Source organism: Polyodon spathula, chromosome 5, assembly GCF_017654505.1.
Source record: "Polyodon spathula isolate WHYD16114869_AA chromosome 5, ASM1765450v1, whole genome shotgun sequence".
Lineage (NCBI taxonomy): Eukaryota > Metazoa > Chordata > Actinopteri > Acipenseriformes > Polyodontidae > Polyodon > Polyodon spathula.
In genome coordinates, this window is record NC_054538.1 from 18,840,960 (window position 1) to 18,863,950 (window position 22,991).

At 38.1% G+C, this 22,991-nt stretch overlaps 1 protein-coding gene across 1 annotated transcript in view; it reads right to left on the reverse strand.

Annotated features, from left to right (window-relative positions):
• LOC121315498 (ryanodine receptor 2-like) overlaps positions 1 to 22,991 on the reverse strand; it is a 247,360-nt gene that overhangs the window by 120,597 nt on the left and 103,772 nt on the right. The window contains exons 6-11 of the mRNA XM_041249629.1: positions 17,518 to 17,596; positions 15,956 to 16,068; positions 10,966 to 11,065; positions 10,515 to 10,611; positions 6,038 to 6,112; positions 4,451 to 4,607 (exon numbers count right to left, since the gene is read on the reverse strand). Coding sequence (XP_041105563.1) covers positions 4,451 to 4,607; positions 6,038 to 6,112; positions 10,515 to 10,611; positions 10,966 to 11,065; positions 15,956 to 16,068; positions 17,518 to 17,596 — 621 coding nt within the window. The remainder of the gene's footprint in view (positions 1 to 4,450; positions 4,608 to 6,037; positions 6,113 to 10,514; positions 10,612 to 10,965; positions 11,066 to 15,955; positions 16,069 to 17,517; positions 17,597 to 22,991) is intronic.

Below are 22,991 nucleotides of genomic sequence, written 5' to 3' on the forward strand. Positions count from 1 at the left end.
TATTTCTAGAACAGTTTCCACTTGACAGCATTTGCTTCTGTTAATTTTTCGAGTCATGAAGTATTTAATATTAGACATGTTGAATACTTATCAATTTCCATATACAGAAGTCAATCTGTGTTGACGAATGCTCTGGATGATCTGGATGCAGCTCTCCAGATCCACAGTTCCAATGTAGACGGCACTTTGCTGCACGCATTGTATTGCATAGGCTCGCAATAAACAAATATTTGTTCTTTTCAAATGGAGATCAGATTGTTGATCTCCAAGTCTTGCAGAATTAGTTGTTATTGGCAGTTTTCCCACTGGGATTAGTTCCGTTGATCAGGTGTAACTCAGTTCAGCTAATGCGTTGCAATTGAAAAGTTATATAGTTTGTATAAGTGTTCTTGTGGCAATTCTCTCGGAATCATCCAAAAACATAACTGACAGCTTCACTTCAGTTCGTTTCGTGCAGATACATGGAAACGAAGACCCGCTTTCCGATTAATGCAGTATCCCGTTTACTGACCCAGCCTCTCATAGGACAGATTGCAGGGTCCTTCCTCAGAAGATGATTTTAGCCATTATTCAGAACATTGGTTCTTCCTTGCCTTCTGTGAATTCGAGCATGTGTGCTCCAATGACTCTGCAACTTTCTTCAGAGCAGTGAAGCATCCATTTCGTTCCTCTGAACTCCCAGCCACCTCTAGCGGGTGGACACTTCTTGTGCATGCCTCCTTTACAGACAGCACAGTTGGTCAGCACTCATGTCTGGAAGCAGCAGCTCGACTGGAAGCAGGACCATGGAGAACTGAATGAGGGGGGTGGTAGAAAGTACACATATGGGCATGCCTGACATCAACGGAAAGTGCAAAGCCTGCACTTTTAAAAGATGTTGAAACCGGAATGCTATCTGTTGAACCAATCAAGTAATAGGCAAAAAACTTTGGAGCTGACTTATGTCACATTACTCAAGCCTTAGTTTCGGTTTGCTGTAGTTTCACTTAGGAAGCAGGAAGCTATGGTGCCTGAGATATTCATGTGAGAAAGTCGGACCCACCTACACACTATGCCTAAACCTAAAACAATAAAACAATTTGGGAAATTCAACCAGGCTACCTGGAGTAGAATGATCATTTGCATAGTGTAACAGGATGGGTGCCTTACAACTACCTAAAAGAAAACAAAAATCAAGTCACTAGATCCACAATAACTGCTATAAAAGCACCAAGTGGTCCGAATGGACCCCAGGTTACCTTATGAGGGTTAAATTGTTTTTTTTTTTTCACTAGATTTGAACAGATGCACTATTCGTTATTTATTCAAGTAGCAAGTAGATTAAGATCAAGGGGCAAGTAGATTAAGAATGACAAGTGGATTTTTCTAGCATTTTGTCCCTTGGACAACAAGTTGTTTTCAAAAATGGCACACCCCTGTATTAGGTGCTATAAGATATGTAAGAAATAACCCATGACAGAGTGTGCGATAAGACAATTCTTACCACATGGCTTGTCGTGGGTTATTTGGCTTATAAAATGGCTACAATAATGATACAAACTAGGTTTTTTAAGGAATTTAAGGTTTTTTATCCTTTTATCCTTCCACTGAAAAAAATAGCCCTTGAAAACATATATTTTGTACTTTTTATTTGCCATAAACATTAGATTGAACATTCCCATTTATAATAACATCTTCGAGATAAAATGGCATTTGGGAATTAAAAGCAGACTTATTTCCCACATCTGAGGGAGAATTCACAGAACAGCAAAACACTGCACCGGTACTTAACATTCAGGGAGGAGCTTAGCTTTTTTTTAAAAAATTTAGTATGTGTAGGAAATGATCCAACTCAGGTTTTGTGGTCTTAAGTTTAAGAGAAGCTGACCAATAATATCAGAGGCTGTTTTCACACTGATGCCGGTAACCGGCATAATTTCCCTAGATTGTAAACCAGCATTAAATGATATGTGGACTAAACGACTTCCATGTCAGTTTGCATAGCGCTGCAGTCCTTCCCGTCCGAGGCGAGCACAAGAGAATTCTACTCCGAACCCAACCTTGTTTAAAAGCCCAACGGTTGTGTCAGCAGAGAGCAGGAGAGATTTTAATTTTGTTTTAAATATGTTTCTGAAATCGGAGGGAGTGGTGAGATGTATCGGTTGTGTCTAATCTAAACATGCATACTCACTGCATACTCACTAGTCAGTTTTATAAGGCAATATTTAGTTTAATAAGTAGATGCCGTGCTGCATATATCTTACATGCTGAGTGAGACTTGAGTGGTGATTTCTCAGATGGCTTTTGAATAAAGTGTTACTACTACTGCTTACCTCAGAGTTTTCTTTGTTATGCTCTCTAACTAAATACCACAGTATATTTGCCATTTTTTTCTGTAATTCTTAGTGAAAGAGATTGTTGGGTGATTTAAATGCTGTTACAGTAAGTTGGTCTTTGATGTCACAGCCGTGCGGTAAGACAATTCTTAACGGTCATGTCATCTTGTTAAGCCAATCACAACACTTAATTTACTCAAGCCATTTTATAAAAGCTGATTTTCACCCCACTTAAAGAGTAAGTAGTGGAGTTCTGAAAAATATTGCATTACACGTCCCCACCTGTTAACTATTTAAATAACATACCTGTAATTTTTCTTTTCGTTGTTAACAACCTGACAAGTTTTTACACTTACAAATTTAAACTCTCTGCCAAAGGCACTTTCAAGATGTGTGCTTTGTGGACTCAGGTTTGAGATCACAGAGAATTTTTGTTTTCCCTACCCGTATTCCTGAAGAAACACACCCCAATGAAACTTGGATTCACACTCACTCACTCACTCACTCACTCACTCACTCTCTCTCTCTCTCTCCTACATAACAGGAAACTTTGGCGGGGAATTTATTTTGGCCTTATTGGCGGTTTTGGCGTACAGTGAGTGATCCCTTGGACATTTCCGTAAGGGCTGTCTCTGACAGACTGGTATGCAGCACAGGTTAAAGAGGCGCTGGGCAAGGGAAACAATGCGTCAGATGTCAAAGTGAATAACAGAATATGTGAATAGTAGTGTGATGAAGCCAATCTGCTTGAAAAAATCAAAAGCAGATGGACGGTAGATTTAGGATTTATTATGCGATCAGGAACTCCGAGGCGGTGTAAACTGCGCATGCTACTGTGGTATCTGTACAACAAGGGGTTAATTAAGTACTGTAACAGCCAAAATTGTTTATTCCAGTCATGTTAGATAGTCTGTAACAAAAGCGAAAAAATGTAAATGAGATACTGTTTTAGAAGACAGATTTCATTAAGTAAACATGTATTTGAACGTTTTTTAAATTAAAAGTAAAAATACAAAACTGTGGCATTTTTCTTTGTGAATGTTCTAAGTGAAAAATGCCAATTCAAAAACTGTCAAGTTCTAGCAAGGTAGCAAATCCGCCAAATTTAAAACCATGCAAAATGTCCCGTTATACGGTAGTTTGACACAATTTGGGCTACCCTTGACAATAATTCCAACTAGTCTACATGAAGTGATGAAAACTAAAGAAACCTGGTCTACTGGTTTTACATTTTTACGTAAGATTTACAATTGAGTGTTTAAAGTTGTGCATCAACATACGAAATACAATACAGTACGCCCTTTAGTAAGATTTAATTTCTCTTCATACAGGATCGTCTTCAGTTTCATACAATATTAATTAATTAATTAACATTCATATGCATAGGCATGCAATATACCTATTAATACTACCCTACTACTAGATAGATAGAAAGATAGATAGATAGATAGATAGATAGATAGATAGATAGATAGATAGATAGATAGATAGATAGATAGATAAAGAAAAAAAAAACGCCCTTGTCACTAACCCAGCTTCATTGAATCATGTCTCTTCAGGAATACAAGTAGGAAAAAAATATGTGCATACCAGCAGTGATCAGAGAGATGCTATATTTCTAAAACCCTGTTACTTACTCTTTAAGGTCAGCCAATGCTGAATGCCTGCAGCCACTCCATCCTCTCGTAAGGTGGGTGGATGGATATCAGCTTGTGCCACACAGCTCCCAATACAATAATATACACAGCTATATAAATATGTTATTCTTTGTAGCCAGTTCTCCTTTCACACGTTGTCACATTTTAAAAAGATGCGACCACCACAAATTATACTGACTCCTAAATTATTGGCACAAAATCCTGGAGAAAAAGGAACTGGCATTGTTCAGACACATGTCATTAAACAGAAATACTTACCATAAAAGGTTGTAAATCTCTACCAACAAATGTATAACTACAATCGCCCATCCAGCTAATTGAAAACTCACTTATGTGATTGGCTCAGGGCCTGATGTGTGTACCCTAAAGAGAAATAAACGGTTGGAAGGGGAGGGATCCTAAAGCTTTCATAATGACGTGATATAAACACGTCTAGTTAATTTCATTGAATGATTATGAAAAAAAAAATCTGTAAACCTTGGAAGACCGATAGCAGAATGCTGTGGATTTCACATCTGCTTTTTCTTTGTCCATGAGAAGAAGGCTTTTGTCATCCAACAGGCTCAAATATTTCCCTGTGGTGACGTGCCTCAGCCGGAACGGCTGTCCCCATCTGATATGGCTTCCACCCCACCTGCGAACATTACACACATGAAGCATCCCATACAAATAGATAGGCAAGTATAAGGACCTAATTGACTTTAGCAATTAAAAGAACAATGGGGCCTCATTTAAATATCTAAACAGTGGCGGATCTAAGTTTCTGCTATTGTTTTTCACTGGGGTGATTTGTTATTTGTTTTTCTTATTTACATCACTAAACAATACAAATGCAGTGACAAGGGGTCTGTGGCAGTGTGGCAGGGTGAAAGCCTTCACGTGTATGTGTTGGTGTGGGGAATTCTAGGTTGGCAGCGAGGTGATTAAATTTCTCTCTGCCAAAACACAGGTGTATAAAATAAGTGGTGTTCACAGGTGTTAGAAGGATTAGAATTGATGTTGGTGATAAAGGTGGAGGTCTGTGTTTCGTGTTCCGTGCTGTGCTGTGCTGTAGGTTTTTTTATTTTCGTGAGTTTTTGTAAAACCTTTTGTTTTGGCCCTTGTGCCTTTTATTTTTACAAGTGTGGTTTTGTTTGTGTTTGTACCATTTTCATTTGTACATTAAAACTGGGCATTAGCGCAAGTTAACTTGCAGCTTTCTGTGTCTGAGTCTCTTTCCTTGCCAGTAACATCTGGGCTGTGATGCTAACATATCACAAGGTTTCAGAGGATGCTCTAGCTCAAAAGGTGTTGCTTTTTAATTTGTGTTTTACGTTCAAGTAACCTAGACAAAACCGTTTTGTGAGGTTTTTTTTTTTTCCACCACTGTGAATTACAAGGGAAGACCGTGGCTTCTATTGGAAGCAATAGTATGTGTAGTTTGGTTGATTTTCATATGCATTTGCATTATGTACAGAAATAAATGTGATATTGTGTATTGGTACTGTGTAATGCCCAGCCCTCAGTAGTCCAATAAAATAGCAATACATGTTAAATGGCAGTGAAAAGGCTATTCCTCACCATCACCTTCACTTGTATTTGTATTTATCACCAGCAATCTTTGTAGTAGAATAGGGGCATGTGGCTCTGCATGCAGTGAGGTTGGCTTCATACCAAAACTAAATACAACCAAATTAGACTGTCAATACTAAGAGAGCAAATAAACGAGGCGATGTGTTCTAGAATACAGAATGCACAGGGAGAACTTATTTCTTCACTTTTTGCAATGTTTTTTTTTTTCTTTAATTAAAAAACTTCATAATGAACAAAGCTAGGAAGGTCATACTTATTCTAACTTTCCAGACTTGGCTGATTCTGATTTTTGTACTTGCATATTTTTTATTTGGTTCGCACTCCTTGACATAAAAAACATGAGTGTGATAACATGTTGTTACAGATACCATCTGAAAATATATTATCCTGACTTAACACCTGACTGCATTATACATTTCCCCAGCCAACACGGTAACACAAACACATGACGGTTTATCGTATATAACAAGGGATACATGCTTAACTACTCACGCAACTCGCAGAGTCTCCAACCTCCAGAGAGATCGAGCGTGAATAGACACAGCTCCGCCTTCATAATGGACCGTCCTGGAGAGCAGAAAGCAGGCCTGCTGTGAGAATTCAACGCACCCAGATTACCATGCACGAGTCAGCATTTACTCTCAGTTCACTTTAAGGACGCTGACTACAGTTTTAATTTCATTGTTGCAGTTATCCTTGCTCTGACTCTCTTTCAAGGCACCATATTTAAAGCCTACATTTGAGCTGCAATCACTAACAACCTGGGTTTTTATATAATAAAGTTGTGTAGCCAGCCACCACACCCAACCCTTGTCCTAAAGCTACCTATAGATGCAGTGTAGGAAATCAGCTTTCACTCCAGATGCTTCTTTCATATGTCACAAATTTGGTTAATTTTGCATGTAATGGACTTTACTGTTAAGGACTCTTTACTAAGTCACTGACCTCGATATTTTGTGGTTTATTGTGTACAAATTGGATAGTGAAATACAGAGGGAGAATTGTATAGAGGAAGTAATTGGACTGTGTTTGCCATTATCGCTAGCGTGGAAAGCTCCAGTCATCTGACTGCTATTGTAGTGTGGTTGTTATTTCTTTGGGAAAACCTGTTTCTGTTGCAACGATTTTTAAAGAAGAAATGTTTTAATAATAATGTCTGCTCCATCATACAAAACAAAAAAAAAATGCTGACAGTTATTTCATAAAATACTCAGTCAAGCTTATCCTTAATACTCTCTCAATTGTGCTGCACATGACTTAAAAGTAAAAACATCAGCAATTTGCCATCTAGCCATTTCAAAGCAGAATAGGTTATATTAAAAAAACCTCTGCCTGTCCTAGACATTCCCATTTAAATACTGTAACGATATTGCAAAAAGTGCTTCTAGATCACAGGCCTTAAGGGAGATGAAAGGAGATGATCACTTATATGCATTTAATTAAAACGTGATACAAAGTGGAGGAGACAGGGTACAGTACATGTCTATGATATATGCAAAAAAACTTTTCCAAAACAAGTACAATGAGCTATGTACAGTAAGTATGCAGCAGCAAGTTCACAGACAACAATAATGTAGGTTGGTCTAGAGGGACAGTCTGCTCGCCAGAACATTTTTAAATGAAGTCTGAATCTCTAAGCAGAAGGCATTCTGCCTGAATTGTTAATGGCCTCAGAACTGCTTAGTGGTTCCTTGCAAGTCTTCCTATAATTAATATCCCTAACACAGTCTAGTTTGAAATAAAGAATTAAGTATGTTTAACCATTTAGTGGTTGGGTAGTGGTATCTGAAATAAAAAAGATGCAGACAAAATTGCTTAGGTCTGGTTGGTTATGTCTTTAAGCATTGATTCTAATTTCAAAATAGGGAGTTTAAAAGTGAAGCTGTCAATTAACCAGGGCCAAGCTACAATGCCAGGAGACAAGGTACATCTATAGAGATCTACAGCACATAATCCCTTAACCTACTAAGCAACATCTATACAAAACAGATCATCTTCACAGCTTACAACGCAATGGTGCACCCATTTTACCAACTTAAAACCAACACGTATTGAACACCTATTAGCGTGCACTCAGCTAGCAGAGAGTAAGCATGTTTTGTATGACAGATATACTTATGCAGTTGCACATTGATGAATATGGCTAAGTTGCAATCAGTGACTCTGTAGAGCCATGGGCAGGAATGATGGATGACTCAGAGAAAGCTCTTATTAACTCATTACACTTTGCTGGGAATATGCAAAAACATCATTGCCTCCGTACCAAAAGGGCAATTGTGAGCTGACAGGTTGTCTTCAGCTCTATCAGTAACAAAGCCAACAAAAAGAGGGCACTCAGTAACTGGCAAATTCACTCACTACATAAAAACAACCAAGGCTGGTCTGATAGCATCAATAGCAAGCATTGCATTCCTCGAGCTTGAGGGGAATATTATTGTTTCGTACCTGTACAAGAATGCAAAAGTTATCTGAGGCCACCTTTCAAATAAATTGGTCAGAAAGACCACTACAATTGTTTTAATGCAAGGGACATGCTTTATAACTGAATCCTTTATTTTGACCCTGTTACACTTAAGAATCCTCCCTCCCCTTGCTACACAAGTATATTTCTAAAACCTCGCATATTAAAAGACATTGGTACCATTTCTACAACCTCACATTAATTTGATTGAGTTGCATGATTCTTCGATAAGCGATGAACTTGTCAGAATGCATAATTTTCACCTATAGAGAAACAGGTGGTGGCAGACAGTGTTATCACTGATGGTGTGATGGCCAAGAGCTAACTTTCATATTTTTAAGCAACATATGATTTGAGGAGAATCAAAGCAATGAGCCAGTTTGCCAAAAACTAGATCCTAAACAGTATCATGAATTTCACAATGTTTAGGCAGAGCTAAGTCAAATGTTACATCAGTTTCCAGTTATAACACCAGGCAGCATGTCAGCTGGTATTTTACGTAGTAGTATTCCAGACCTGCCCAGGATTTCCAGTGATCAGCAGCTGGGGGAGTCACCTGGAGACAAACCAGGGAATCCCTACAGTTGATCATGGGAACTATCAGTTTGATACAGGTCCAGTGGCACTGCCTTGCAGTGGCTTGCAATTTAAGCCAGCAACATGTGAAGTTCAGTGTTCATTACAGTCTAATAGCACTGGCACCATCTGAAGACCAGAGCAATAACCGACTGCACATCGCCACATTCTATTAGCCTCAACTGATTAATGAAGAGCATTCAATGCCAGACTAAAGTATGTTCAAACTTTGCTAAAGCCAATGCCTTACACATCTAGGAACTTGCATGAGTAAAAGCAGTAATCACATGCCTGCTTACTATTCCTCGCACACATGCTATCTTCTTAGAAACCTCAGGACTCCTCAGACATATAAAGGAAAGATGCACACAGCATAATAATGTGATTCATATCAAATGGGGCTTGAAAGTGAAAGCTGCCTATGTGAATGACAGGAATGGATTAAAATGCAAGAAATTCAGATAAAAAAAAAACGACTCAGCCATCTGCTGAGACCCAGTACAATTAGTGTGCAAGTTTATTTAACCATGGGTTAGGGAGGCAAAACTGGCAGGGACTGTTTCTCCTCATCGTGCTACAGCGGACCCTGCTAGGTAGGACACCTAATGAGCTCGGGAGGACCCCTGCAGGGCTGGCCTTTGTCCTACAGAGACCATTAGCTTGCTGACGTCTGCTCTCTAGTTCCTGGGTGTAAAAAAAGAAGCTGGTTTGGTCGTGGGATTGGAGGACGTCCACTGAACCTTCAGTTCTCCTGAGCTGTGTGGGGAATCTCTGCGTTGAGGAGGAAAACTAATTGAAAATTCAAAATTGCGGAGAAAATCAGGGGTAAAATAATTGGGCACATTAAATTAAAATAAAAAGTAAAAAGGGTGAAGACCTGAAATGCTATCTGTCCTTCGATGTATGCACCTAGCGTGAATTTGATTCAAATTTTTTTCATGTTGTTTTGCTTTTACTATTTAGTGCCATGCCATGCTTTGGGACGAGGGTATGTGGGAGGAGTGACTGATCAAGAGAGATGTGGGACAGTACATATTCATAATTTCTGGCTAGTTTTATACTGGACTATTAAGAAGATTGTTTTACCATTGAACCTTCTTGGAAATAGGTGCCTATGACTTGTGTAATTGTAAACAAAAAAATTCAGACATTTCAACAATGTAGAGGTGCAGGTTTTTGAGGTGAAATTAAAAGAAGCAATTAAAGAAAGTATCTTAGCCTGGAGGTCCATATTTAAATATTCAACTACACATGATAAAAAAGAGATCACTTTTTCTATTTTTTAATATTTTAGTTTGGCTTCCCTGAGTGCAGAGTTAGATTTTAAAAGATATATTACTGGTATTCATTATGAAATCTGTACTGTACTGTAGTTCTAAGTTGTTTCCTCTCAATAAATGGTTCCCATTGAAATTGATGAACTGATGGGCATTGAATGGGCATACTTTTGGCAAAAGAGACTTTTTGTACTGTTACTGTTCTGTACGGTATAATACACTACTACTTTTGTACGTCTGTGTTTTTACAGTAGGTAATTTTGGAACACAAAACATGAGTTTAACCTAACATGACAGGTATAGTATTTTTTTCTCTCTCTTCTGTATCTATAATATAGTACCATTTCTTTTTAATTCATCTGTGTGCTAGATAGAATCTCAGGACTAAACAAATGCACATAATAACATTTGTATTTGAATTGTTACATTGTATTTGAACCAATACAAATTCTGGTTTATTCTGCATGCCTCTGTCTTGTTTAATCAGCTAACTCAAGCTGTGCCCTGAAATTTGGTGGGCACTAATGGGATCAAACACTGTTCAAACTTCCCAACTAAATCTATGAGCTCGATTTTAAAGTTGTGCCAGGGCACCACAGCTGCACAGCAGGAATCTGAAGTCCTGAAGGGTACAATTAACTCTTTAGTGGCTGACCTTCGTTGCTCTTCCCCATGTTCTCCTGAAGGTACAGTCAAACACTCGTCCATGTGACCGTGCAATAACCTCAGCACGTCACCTCCAATGAGGTAACCTACAGCCAAGAGAACAGCAAGGTTTAATCGCTGAGGTAAGAAAAAGAAGGGTACCAAGTAGACCAAGTAAACTGGCTTGAAAAACCACAGGAGGAGACTGGAAGACACCTGTACATTCTGGGAATATTTTAGCATCAGCATTCAAAAACAGCAAACAATATATACTAGTTGAAACATAACTGAAATATGTTTAAATGGTCTCTATAAATGGTGTTTATGAGCCTATAACCGGTGATGGTTTTTATTGAGGGACCCGGGTTTTTATAGGCAGCACATTTATCCTTTTGTAGCAAGAGGAAGGCCGCATTAAATCTAACTGAAGACTCAATACTAGCTGAAAGACAGACACCTACCTTGTGCGACTTCACTCCCAGAGCAAATTGGCGCCACGCTCCAGAGGGTTTGCTGGAAGGCAGCATCAACGTGCAGGCTGCCGTTCCCATAAGATAAATGCTGTAAGACAAATTATGTCCCGCGGTAATAGGGAGAAATGACATCAAGCACTTGGTGAGCTGACAGTGAAGAAGAGTGCAGATTTAACAAATGAAGCTGCAATGAGGATGTGAAATTAAATCCCATCAGTGGGGCTTGCTGTCTAATGTTCTTCCCCCTTTTTAATAATGACATTTCACAGGGGTATGGCACAGCTGATACAAATCTAGCACAATACCCTTAATTGAACAGATGACAGGGTGTATTGAGGAATCTGTCATCGTTACGTAGAGGCGGTGGGCTTTTACACTGTCACACTTGATCTTTAGCGAACACTGGATTCCCTCAGTCTCCCATACTTGAATTTTTAAAATAAGTGTCAGTAAAAGGGATCAAACCTGTACAAGCAGTCTATTCAATAATTGGCCTGTCAAGGAATGTTACTGTTTTGATGGTGGTTTCATAAGATGCACACAGACATCAAAAGGTAATTACTTTATTGTTAGATCTAGCTATCTATCTATCTATATATCTATCTATACACACACACACACACACACACACACACACACACACACACACACACACACACACACACACACACACAGTAAATATGGACTGGAGAGGAGGGGTATGGTGGAAAATGACTGATTCGAGGGAAGACTATTGTTACCGACATGGGGTTATAATGCCTGGAGGTAAAAAATATAGCTGATACAGCATACGTAAATAACATAAATAACAGAAAATGTTTTTGAAGTTCATATTGCTAGTTTTTTTTCTTTGTTTTGTAGTATGTTTTGTAATAATTTTTTTGTTAGGTCACAGAATCGCCATTCAGCAGTTTTTTCAGTGGAGGTGGAGAGCATTTCTTTAAAAAGGGGAGGGACTGACAGTGATGGGAACCAATCACATGACAGATGGAGACTATTGCCTGGCGGTGTCCGGATGTGAGGACAATAGTGAAATCTACTTCTGCTCTTATGACGAGGTTTTAACCAACCACAGGCCAGAATTTCCAAGCACTGACTCATATATATATATATATATATATATATATATATATATATATATATATATATATATATATATATATATATATATATATATATATATATATATATGAAGCATAGCACAGATAGCGCTGTACAAAAGAGCCATCTCCTTTGCAAGGAGCGTATATTGGGCTTATGTCTTTGTATGTGATTACATTACCTACCAGCCCTGCTGCTGCCTTCCCCCGTGCACGCTACAATATATATGTGTAGTACATACCAATGTATTCTACATGTTGTAAAAAGCAAATGAAAGACACAGTGAAGTGATGAAAGCAGCAGCCATATTGACAGCCTACAGCCAGTCAGAGCCGTCTTTTACAAGTTGTTTGATGTTCTGCTTCCATGTCAGTGCAGCTTTGATCCCATTTTTTTTTAAATATGCAGAGCAGTTGCTACAAATTATATGTCCCACCTTTACACTGAATTAAGAGCTATACAATAACGAAGAGACTGGCCTCCAGATTTAATCTGTCAGGGTTAAGTGTAGCGGGCAGGCAATTAATAAGAGATTTAAAAACTGAAGCTAAGTACTGCTACTGCACACATGGATTGTGTGGATTGCGCACATCGAGATTCAGCCTGGATCAGACTCGATCCCGGATTGAATCCTGGATTAATACATTTTTTCTGTTGCGCAGATCGAGATTCAAATTCAATCCTAGATTACATTCCAATCCTGGTGTTGGGTGGATTGAGTCTGAATTCGATAGAAAATGGGCAGTTATTTTGAACGTGTATTCAAATTCGGGATGCAAGAATGGTTAGATATTATGTTGTTCGTGATCGTAGCAATCATTTTATTGAATTTAGTGACGAAAGTTTTATACAGCGATTCAGAATGATACAAGAAAGCATAACGAATTGGTTAATATTGTAGCAATCTCGGTTCCCGCAGGCAGGCGCATCACACAGGGCGAGGCAATCCATATACAGACGGAGGGTGGGCGCGAACCCGGGACCTCTCACACTAAAGCATAGCACTGTACAAAAGAGTCTGGTCCTTTGCAAGGAGCGTATATCGGGCTTATGTCTTTGTATGTGATTACGTCACCTACCAGCCATGCTGCTGCCTTCCTCCGTGCACGCTACAGTATACTAAAACCACTAATAGTTAGATACAGAGAAAAAAATACTCTCTTCCTCCATTCATTCAAGTGCTACTTACTCTGAGATTTTATGCCACCGGGTCATTTCAGAAAGTAATCAGCGAACTGTTTCAGTCGATGCGTCAACTGTGTGTAGAGTAATTCACAGGATCACTGGAGCTATAGCAAATTTACATGAGCAATACATGAAATGTCCAATGAGAGAATGCATTACAAGCTATTTGTTTTTTGCTAAGCAGATTTTCCAGCTGTAGTAGGTGCTATAGACTGCACTTGTGTGCCAATAAATTCACCAGGGGTGATAGTGCTGAAATCTTTCGATATCGTAAAGGTTTTTTTTCAATCAATATGCAAATGATTTGTAATACAGAGCTAATTATTACCAACGTAGTCGCTTATTGTTAGGTGACAATGGCTACCTCTGTAGGCAGTATTTAATGACCCCAATTTTAAACCCTGTAACTGGTCCTGAAAGATGTTTTAACAAGGTTCATGTACAGATGAGAAATGTTATTGAACGGACATTTGCAATTCTTAAAAAGAGATTTCCATGTTTAGCATTTGGGCTTCGTGTTAAATTGGAAAAGTCACTTGTGATCATAGTTGCATGTGCAGTTTTGCATAATTTCAGTAGACTAGCGGGGCTTTGGGATTTTGAAACAGACGAACCTCTTGATGACCCCGTCCCCATAACTCCTCTAAGCGAAAGGCATCAAGGCAGACAGGCGATGAGACAGCAGCTGCTAATACAGTTTTTCATCAGTTAAACATGGGTAAAATAGCCTAACTCATTACTACTTCACCATGGGTAGATACCAGTGGATTTTAACTATTGCAGTAGCGATTTACTGGGGCAGTATTTATTATATTTATTATAAATAGAACAATTACATTCAACAGTAGGTTTAGAAAAAAAAACAGATGCCATGTAAGATATAATAGTTAAGTGTATTTATTATTCCGTACACATTAATGTACATTTATTCCTTCTCATTCCTTTTCAATGCAGCTATCTGCAACATTAATTTCTCCTCTTTCAATGCGTAGATTCGCATTTTCAATGTGTGCTCTTTACGAGCCATCTCCAGGAGGGCTGGGCCAGGGTCAGCTGAGTCCCTTCTTTGCTTTGTTACAGGCTGCAAAGTGACAGTGGACGGGCTTTGTTCTATGAGAGGCGAGCTAGTAGGTGAGCTAGTAGCAGTACAGACAGCAGCGTCAGAAGGCGGGTGATCTTGTAGATCGTCAACTACCTAAGAAAATGTGTTGTAAATAAATAAATGTTTTAGTTAATTCAGTTCTTGATTGGTTATTCTAATTAATAATACAAACAGAAATGAGTTAATCAGCACATGGACTTGCTATCAAGGTAAACAACAATATTTAGTTGTATATGTATAATCTTCTAGGCTACATTGATACGGAACATAATAAACGTTATTTTGTTTGTTTTCTACAACTGTCCGAAGCCTACCCCAGTGGAAGCTGGAACAGGCATCATCATTATATGGATTTGGTAGGCTATCAAATTGTTGGGGCAAAAACTGAGCAAATTTCTTTGGGATGCTATCTATTGCTGTCTGGGGAAGTCCACCGCCAGTCACGTGTTGATCTCGTTTCTCCCTGGAAATGTCTTTTTTTGCTTTAGCTTTTAAATTTTTAGGTTTAGGTTTAACTGCTTCAGTTCCCCCCGACCTGATCTTTGCCCAGGTTGACTCCTTCCATGCTAAAGTTACGTTATCCATCTTTTTATTTTCTATAATTTATTTACAATTTTTGTTATCAAGAATTAAATTTGATAGCAGGTTTTTCTCAAAGAAAACGCAATGGTTTTACTTGTTGTAGCCATGGTTATGCTCTACTGTACAACTTCACAAGACGACGTGTCATAATTGACTAGCGTCACAGACACCGTGAATCCAGGATTAACAGGTGCGTTTTAGATTCAATCTCGGATCCACAGATCCGCCACCAGTCTTGATCCATGCAACAGAAATGAATCCAGGATCCAATCTTGGATTAGTCAATCCTAGATTGGGTCGAATCTCGATCTTGATGTGCGCAATCCACCCTTAATGTAAGCTGTAACTACTGTTACCAGAAAATGAGCCAAATGTTCCTTAGATAAAGTTAACTTCTGCAAATAGACTTGGAGTAGAAGAAAGGAAAAGTGAGGAGGAGCTGGTCTCAGAGGAGAAAGCCCCAAAACTATGGGGGAGAGATCTATTAATAAACAAATCTGCATCGATGGATTCCATGCTGCATAAAATAAACAGTACGCCAGACAAGCTGGCCATTGTAGATCTTTAATATTGATAGTTCTTAAATTAATAAAATCATGAATTCCTTTGGGGCTGGATTGGGATCATTAGGATATAAACGTTCACCTCCTGGTTCCTGGTCCAGCCTGGCTCCATAACTGTTGATATATTGATCTGGTGGCCTCTGTGGGGGATGGGGAGGGGGGAGGGGAGTGAAATGTGAATAATACTTAACATATACAATAAGGATGATGAGGATGTTTTATGAGAACTCCACAGTTACTTCAGGATAAAGATATCTGTAAGGTATGTTTTATGTCCATGATATACTTGAAAATGGACATACACAAGCTGTGAATTAGGAATTCATGATTATTCTCTGTCTATTAGCTGACTTTTCAATTAGACACACAAACCATGGGCAATGAAGTATGCCATGCACTGCAGAATAGGCAGCTGGCCTCTGTAGATCAGAAAGTTGTTACTTACCAGATACCTTTCTGAAGAAACACTGACTAAGATTAGGTCATCTCCAGCTCGAACCTTTTCACCTTCGGACCTCTGTTTGGAAGCAGGGTGTATTGTCCACCAGCAGGGCTCCCCTGTAAAGAATGAGAGGATACAGGGCTGTTCAATTAATCATAACTTGTGTGTCAACCCCTAGGAACTCCCAGTCACCCTGCACTTCCCGCTGAGCGCTTTTACTGGATGCGCCACTCGGGAGCCCTATTTACCTTTCTAACAGATGCTGCATTTAGATACTACTGTTTATATAATTTGAATTAACTTCTTAGTAAATAAATAGTATTTAGAGAGAAGAAAGCTTTTATACAAAAAACTGTATGCAAACCTAACCTATAAAATACCACAGTGGAAAAAAAAACAAAAAAAGAACTCTTTGGAAATGTAAAAATACTGCACTGTTCTTCTCATGACAGTTGTATCCGCCCCTCCACGACATTCATTTATTAATGTTTCATCTGGCACACACTCGCTTCCTCCATATCCAGCACATTCTTATTCTGACATCAAATCCCATCAAGCCTTAGCACAGCAGCTGGCAGCATTGGAGTCACAGAGATTGCAGTGAGTCACAGGGGCCGTTGGAGGCGCGTTGGTTGTATTTTTTCTTACTTATCATTTAGCAACAATTTACAAATGAGTTTGAATCCCCTGCCATTTCGTATGATTGAGTCATTGAGAGTTGATCCCATTGACTGCAGATTTAATCCTATGAGGCCAAAAAAAATCCCTTCTCTGTAAACAGGAAGGACAGTTATTTATTTAAAGGCAATTGTGTTCCAAATTTAAATACATGTAAAACACTCTAAGCTTTCCTCTGTCTTTCAGAAACATGTGAAAGGGAATGCATTAAATGCAGAGCTTTATAAAATTTTAGTGTGTTATACAATAATAAAATAAAAGTACACACTACAGTAGAAAAGTGTATGAAAGCATAACAAAAATACACTTTTATCACTAAACCAGCACTCGCAGTAGAGTACATGGAAGAAAACTTTCTTCAGTAGAACACATTTTTACATTAAATAGTCCCCACTGTTTATCCCTGTATCAGCAAGACATTGGAGTAAGTAAAGGAGGAAGGCTTAAAACAATTAAAAAATCCCACTTGACAACATACCTGTAACCACCCTAATCTCCTGCGAATAACCTCCAAGCCCTTTCCATGCAGTTTGTTTCTAGCCAACAGAGGGCACTATAAGTACTGTTTCAAGCACATAGTAAAGTCTGTGCTCAAAACAGTAAAGTCGAAACAGTAAAGTCTGGTGAGGATTAGCCCACTAGACCCATAGTATCTATGTAAATTAGCACGCTAGGCATTATGGAGTTAAATGTTAGGGTTAGGGTTAGGGGTTAGGGTTCATTGTAGGGCCCAGGTGAGTATTAACTAGCTAGCAAGTATGCTGGTGACCTGGGCTGGAAGGAGGTCTTGTGTTTCAAATGTATTATGTGTATACTGTTATTTAAATAATTTGACTGTTTGTGTGGCTCACTCAAGGGAGACTTCAGTGGTGTTTAACATGACGTACCTGTCGTATCTTCCTGCAAGCCCACGTCGAATGCCAGTTTGTCAGTTGAAGAGCGTGAAGTAGACAAACAACACAGATACTGAAAGCAAAGAAGTACAATATATAATCTATAAATTACAATATAATTAATTTGCAAACCATTAAGTACTTAACATAATAAGGCGTAATACACACACTGCTGTGCTAAAGTCTTAGACACATTCAGGACTTACATATCGATGTTATGTGCATCAACAATTTACTCAAAGTCTCACTAGTGTTTAACACTAGTATAACAACTTTGACTGTTATTAATACATATTACTTTGTGTGAGAAGAAGCCATGCTTGTCATTTAGCAATCTGTAATTCACATTGATCAGAATCTTCAAAAACGTGTGACACAACAACTCAAAGTAAACTATACATGAGCAGCTAATATGAAGTGTTGTAGTATCACATATATATATATATATATATATTATATATATATATATATATATATATAATATAGATAAATATATATATATATATATATATAGATATATATATATATATATATATATATATATATATATATATATATATATATATATATAGATATATATATATATATAGTGCCTATAGAAAGTCTACACCCCCTTGAACTTTTTTCACATTTTGTTGTGTCAGTGCCTCTGAGTTTCATGCATTTTTTTCCACTTATCTACACACCATACTCCACACTGTTAAGGGAAAAAAAGTTTTTATTGAGAAAAAAATTATATATTAAAAATACAAAACTGAAAGATCATAATTGGATAAGTCTCCACCCCCCTGAGTTAATGCTTGGTAGAAGCATCTTTGGCAGAAATTAAAGCTGTGAGTCTGTTGGGATAGGTTTCTACCAACTTTGCACACCTAGATTTTGCAATATTTGACCATTCTTCTTTATAAAACTGTTCAAGCTCTGTCAGGTTCCTTGGGTCCACTGATGGACAGTAATCTTCAAGTCATGCCACAAATTTTGCGATTGGATTTAGGTCGGGGTTCTGACTGGGCCACTCAAGGACATTTACCTTTTTGTTCCTTAGACACTCCAGTGTAGCTTTCGCTTTGTGCTTTGGGGTTGTCAGGCTGAAAGGTGAACTTCCATCTCAGTTTCAGCTTTCTTGCAGAGGGCAGCTGGTTTTCCTCAAGGACTCTGTACTTTGCTCCATTCATTTTCCCTTCTATCCTGACAAGTGCCCCAGTCCCTGCCGATGAGAAACATCCCCATATCATGATGCTTCACAGTAAGGATGGTGTTCTTTGGGTGATGCGCTGTGTTGGGTTTGCGCCAAATATAACGCTTTGCATTTAGGCCAAAAAGTTCCATTTTTGTTTCGTCAGACCACAAAACTTTTTGCCACATGGCTACAGAATCTCCATACTTCAAAGGGGATTCAAGTAGGGCTTTCTTGAGTAATGGCTTCCTTCTTGCCACCCTACCATACAGGCCATATTTGTGGAGTGCTAGGGATACTGTTGTCACATGCACACTTTGACCAGTCTTGGCCATAAAAGCCTGTAGCTCTTGCAAAGTTGCCATTAGCCTCTTGGTAGCCTCTCTGATCAGTCTCCTTCTTGCTCGGTCATCCAGTTTGGAGGGACGGCCTGATCTAGGCAGGGTCTTGGTGGTGCAATACACCTTCCACTTCATAATAATCGTCTTGACCGTGCTCCAAGGGATATTCAAAGCCTTTGATATTTTTTATACCCATGCCCTGATCTGTGCCTTTCAACAACTTTGTCCTGGAGTTCTTTTGAAGGATTTGGAAGAATACACGTTGACGGCACTTTGAATTATAAAAAATAAACAAAACAAAACAAAAACCTAGCTCCTTCGGAGCTCTTACTAAACATTTGATGCAGGTCCCTGACTAGCTCGCAGGACAGCTAAGCCATTTACCTGACAAATAAAACAAAACAGAGCACCCTGGTTCTAGTTTACAATTACTCCTTGGTGCAGGGGATAATTAACAATCAGATAAATTAAATAATTAAACGAAATGCTCATTTGCATGTGTTACAATATATAAACGTCTCTGCCAGTTTTCAGCCATGGTGATCTGCAATACCTGTTGGTCAGTTTCATTTTATACCTCTGAGTTTATTTTTAATTAATGAGTCGTAAGATACATTAGTTGAAACAGTATTCACTATTAATGACATATGAAAAACAATTTGGGCAAGAGCAGTAAAACACGTTATTAACCAGCCAGGCACAAGGTACTTTGCTTTACTAAAGCATCTTAGATTCACTCGTGTACCAGTTCTCTGCACATTTTCACAGAATTTCACTAGTAATCTTCAAAAACAGCATGAGTACTTTACGCATAGCTAATTTACATATCAACCCCCACCTTTCCCATTCATTTGCATGATGTCGTGTGAAAAGCCTGGTTTACTCAAGTAAAATAAACTGAGTGAATGGAAACCCAAAAAAAGCATTTTACACGAGACATTTTTCACGTGTTAATATCTCAAGTTAAAAAAAACTTGCATGGAAACCCCATGAATGAAGTGCCATTCCTGATCATCACTAAATTCTGTCTTGTGAATACATAACAATGGCATCCAACCAGGAGAAAGTGGAATTTGCAAACTCTGCCAAGGAAAAATTTCATTCAAAGGAGGAAGCACACTTACCTAATGTGCTCCATATTATTTTATTTTTATTTTACTTATTTTCTTATATATTTTTAAATAAAGGCTACTTATTTGATCTTTTTGGTAAGAAACTACATCTGCGCAATAACTGTAGATAAAGCATTGCGTATTGGAAGCCACACGGTTATAATTATTATTAATGCATCACAGAGTTATCACTGATATAAACCAACAGGACGTTGTTATGTTGTTTTCTTTCCGATTTAGTTCCTGAGAAGAATAGTCACCGCAGTTATAATTATTGAGGTGTACGTGCCGCTCACTGTGTGTTACTGTTTTCTGTAAAACACTGATATCCTGTCAGTTAAGGAAAGGCTTAATGCAAAGCTTGTTTTAACATTGTATTTATTGCGCCGGCCATAGACCTACACTTACAACTGCATTGTCATATTTTCTACATTTTCTTTAAATTCTGAAATTAATAAATCGAAACCCAGGTAGTAAAAAGAGACCCGGGAAGCGTCGGGTAATTTAAAACCTGACGGGTACTCAGGTTTTCGAGTACCAGTGCTGACCTCTAATGAGAAAAATCTCATTTATATCTATCTAGATAGAGAGATACTGTGTATGTGTGTGTGTGTGTGTGTGTGTGTGTGTGTGTGTGTGTATGTTGTGTCACTATATTTCATATAGACACTAATGAATCTAAAGAAAAAAATGAACTCTACTTGTGATGTAGTTTTAGGAGAAAAGGAAAGGGAATCAAAAGAAGCAAGTAAACCTCCAAAGTGGGCTTCACTGATCAATTCCTCACAACTGATAGAGGCAAATGGAAGAGAACCCAAAATGGTAGATCACATGTACCGCTATGAAATACAGGCATATGTCTCAAATGGGAAAATGTGATATGTAGAAAACAATCAAAGGGCTGCATTGAATTACAAGAAAATAATTCCACCAAGGTGGTTAATCTCTATATATTATATATATATATATATATATTATATATATATATATATATATTATATATATATATATATCTTATATATATATATATATATATATATATATATATATATATATAAAATCAATTGTCACATGCATTTACCCACACATACAATGAATAGAAATGTGTATCCTTTTAACCTAAAACTATTTTAGTCTGTCCAGAAACCATGCAACAATAAAAATGTGGTCAATCTGCAAGACCTCCTGCATCTTTGTACTGATTAATGATGGTATGCATTAGGTAAGTGGTTTTAAAGGAATGTGTGAGCAGAATCACCAACAGACCCAATGAGGGTTTCAAGGGGGTCACAATACCATCACATCACAAGCACATCCATCTATTGTTATTTTTCTACATCTGCTCAGTCTAACAGAAAAGTCAAAAGAATGCAATGAGCAATCACATGGGCTAATCAAACAGAGTATATTCTGCTCTGAAGTGTGGCATTTCAGCTAGTTTATTACAAGACAGACAGCATCAAGCACAAGCACAGTACATTGTGGTGGATGTCTTAATACTAAAGTCAGATTAAGAATAACCAAATATGTAACTATTGTCGTTAGCCAATGTAGCCATATCACTGTATTTACATTATGCAAAAATTATGTATCAATCTATATCAGACCCATAATGAAAAATGCAAGTGTACATCTGGTTCTCTTGTTTAAAAAACAGCCCCCTTTCAAACCAAAAAATCCCCTCTGCTTTAATAGGCCTCCTCCCACACAGAGCTTTGCCTGCTACTCAGAATACTGCTGCAATTTGCTTTCTCATCTTTCATATTTAAGCCATTTTCACAGAAGTACCACCACTTTACAATCCGAACATTTATCACAAGATGGCCCCTCTCAACACACTTACAGAACTAACAGTGTCAGGTTCTAATGCTCTCTCAGGCCCCCAGGGCAAGACGATTAGAACTGTGCACAGTTTTGTTCAAATGAAGTTACAATTCCCACTTTATTTAAAATGACCCCTAGCAAAGGCATTTTTTACATACTCTACTAGTAGAGACACATTTAGCAACAAATAATGGCAAGTTATGACTATGTTCAGCACATACAGCTATGGCCAAAGGTTTTGCATCACCCTATAGAAGTCATAATTTTTGCGTCATAAAATTGAATGAAACCTGCTAAATATGATACATAAACATACTACATTACATACTGCTTTGTAGTTTTCCATATACTTAACGAAAAAACTGATAAATTGAAAAATGTGGTATTCCAAATCTAACATGAAATACTGTCCTACTATTATGGCTTCTGGTAGATTTTTGTAGTTTCTTTGATTACAAAATGTTAAGTAAAAGATCAAAATTATGTTCATATAGTTTTTTTTGTTTGTTTGTTTGTTTTTTAGTGATGTCTTAACCCTAAAATTCTAGGCAATGCAAAACTTTTGGTTATAGCTGTAATGTGATTTGTGTCTGTATATAGTACAATAGTACAATCGTGACTATTGTACTTGGCTATTGTTTTAAATAGGGAGTCATGTTATGTAGCACTTATGAGCACACAAAGGAAACTGGGTCATGTATATTTTAAGGGGCACTTTTTTAATGTAATGTAAATTTAAACTGTCTCACTGACTGTGAAAGGGGTGTGGGGAATTCACTGACATAGGAGACGGAACTTTATTTTGAAACACCACTGGGGCGCACCGATTTATTTTTGCCTACAGGTGGCGCTCTTGTCTGTGGCCTGAATACCAACAACGGTAATCAGGACCACATCGTTACCAACACAGGTAGAAATTTTCCATAGCCACCACTATTCAACGCGGCTCTGGTCTTATTTGTGTGTTGCTATCCCCTCGTTATAACTCCCAGGGTTGTCCAGAATTCCACAACT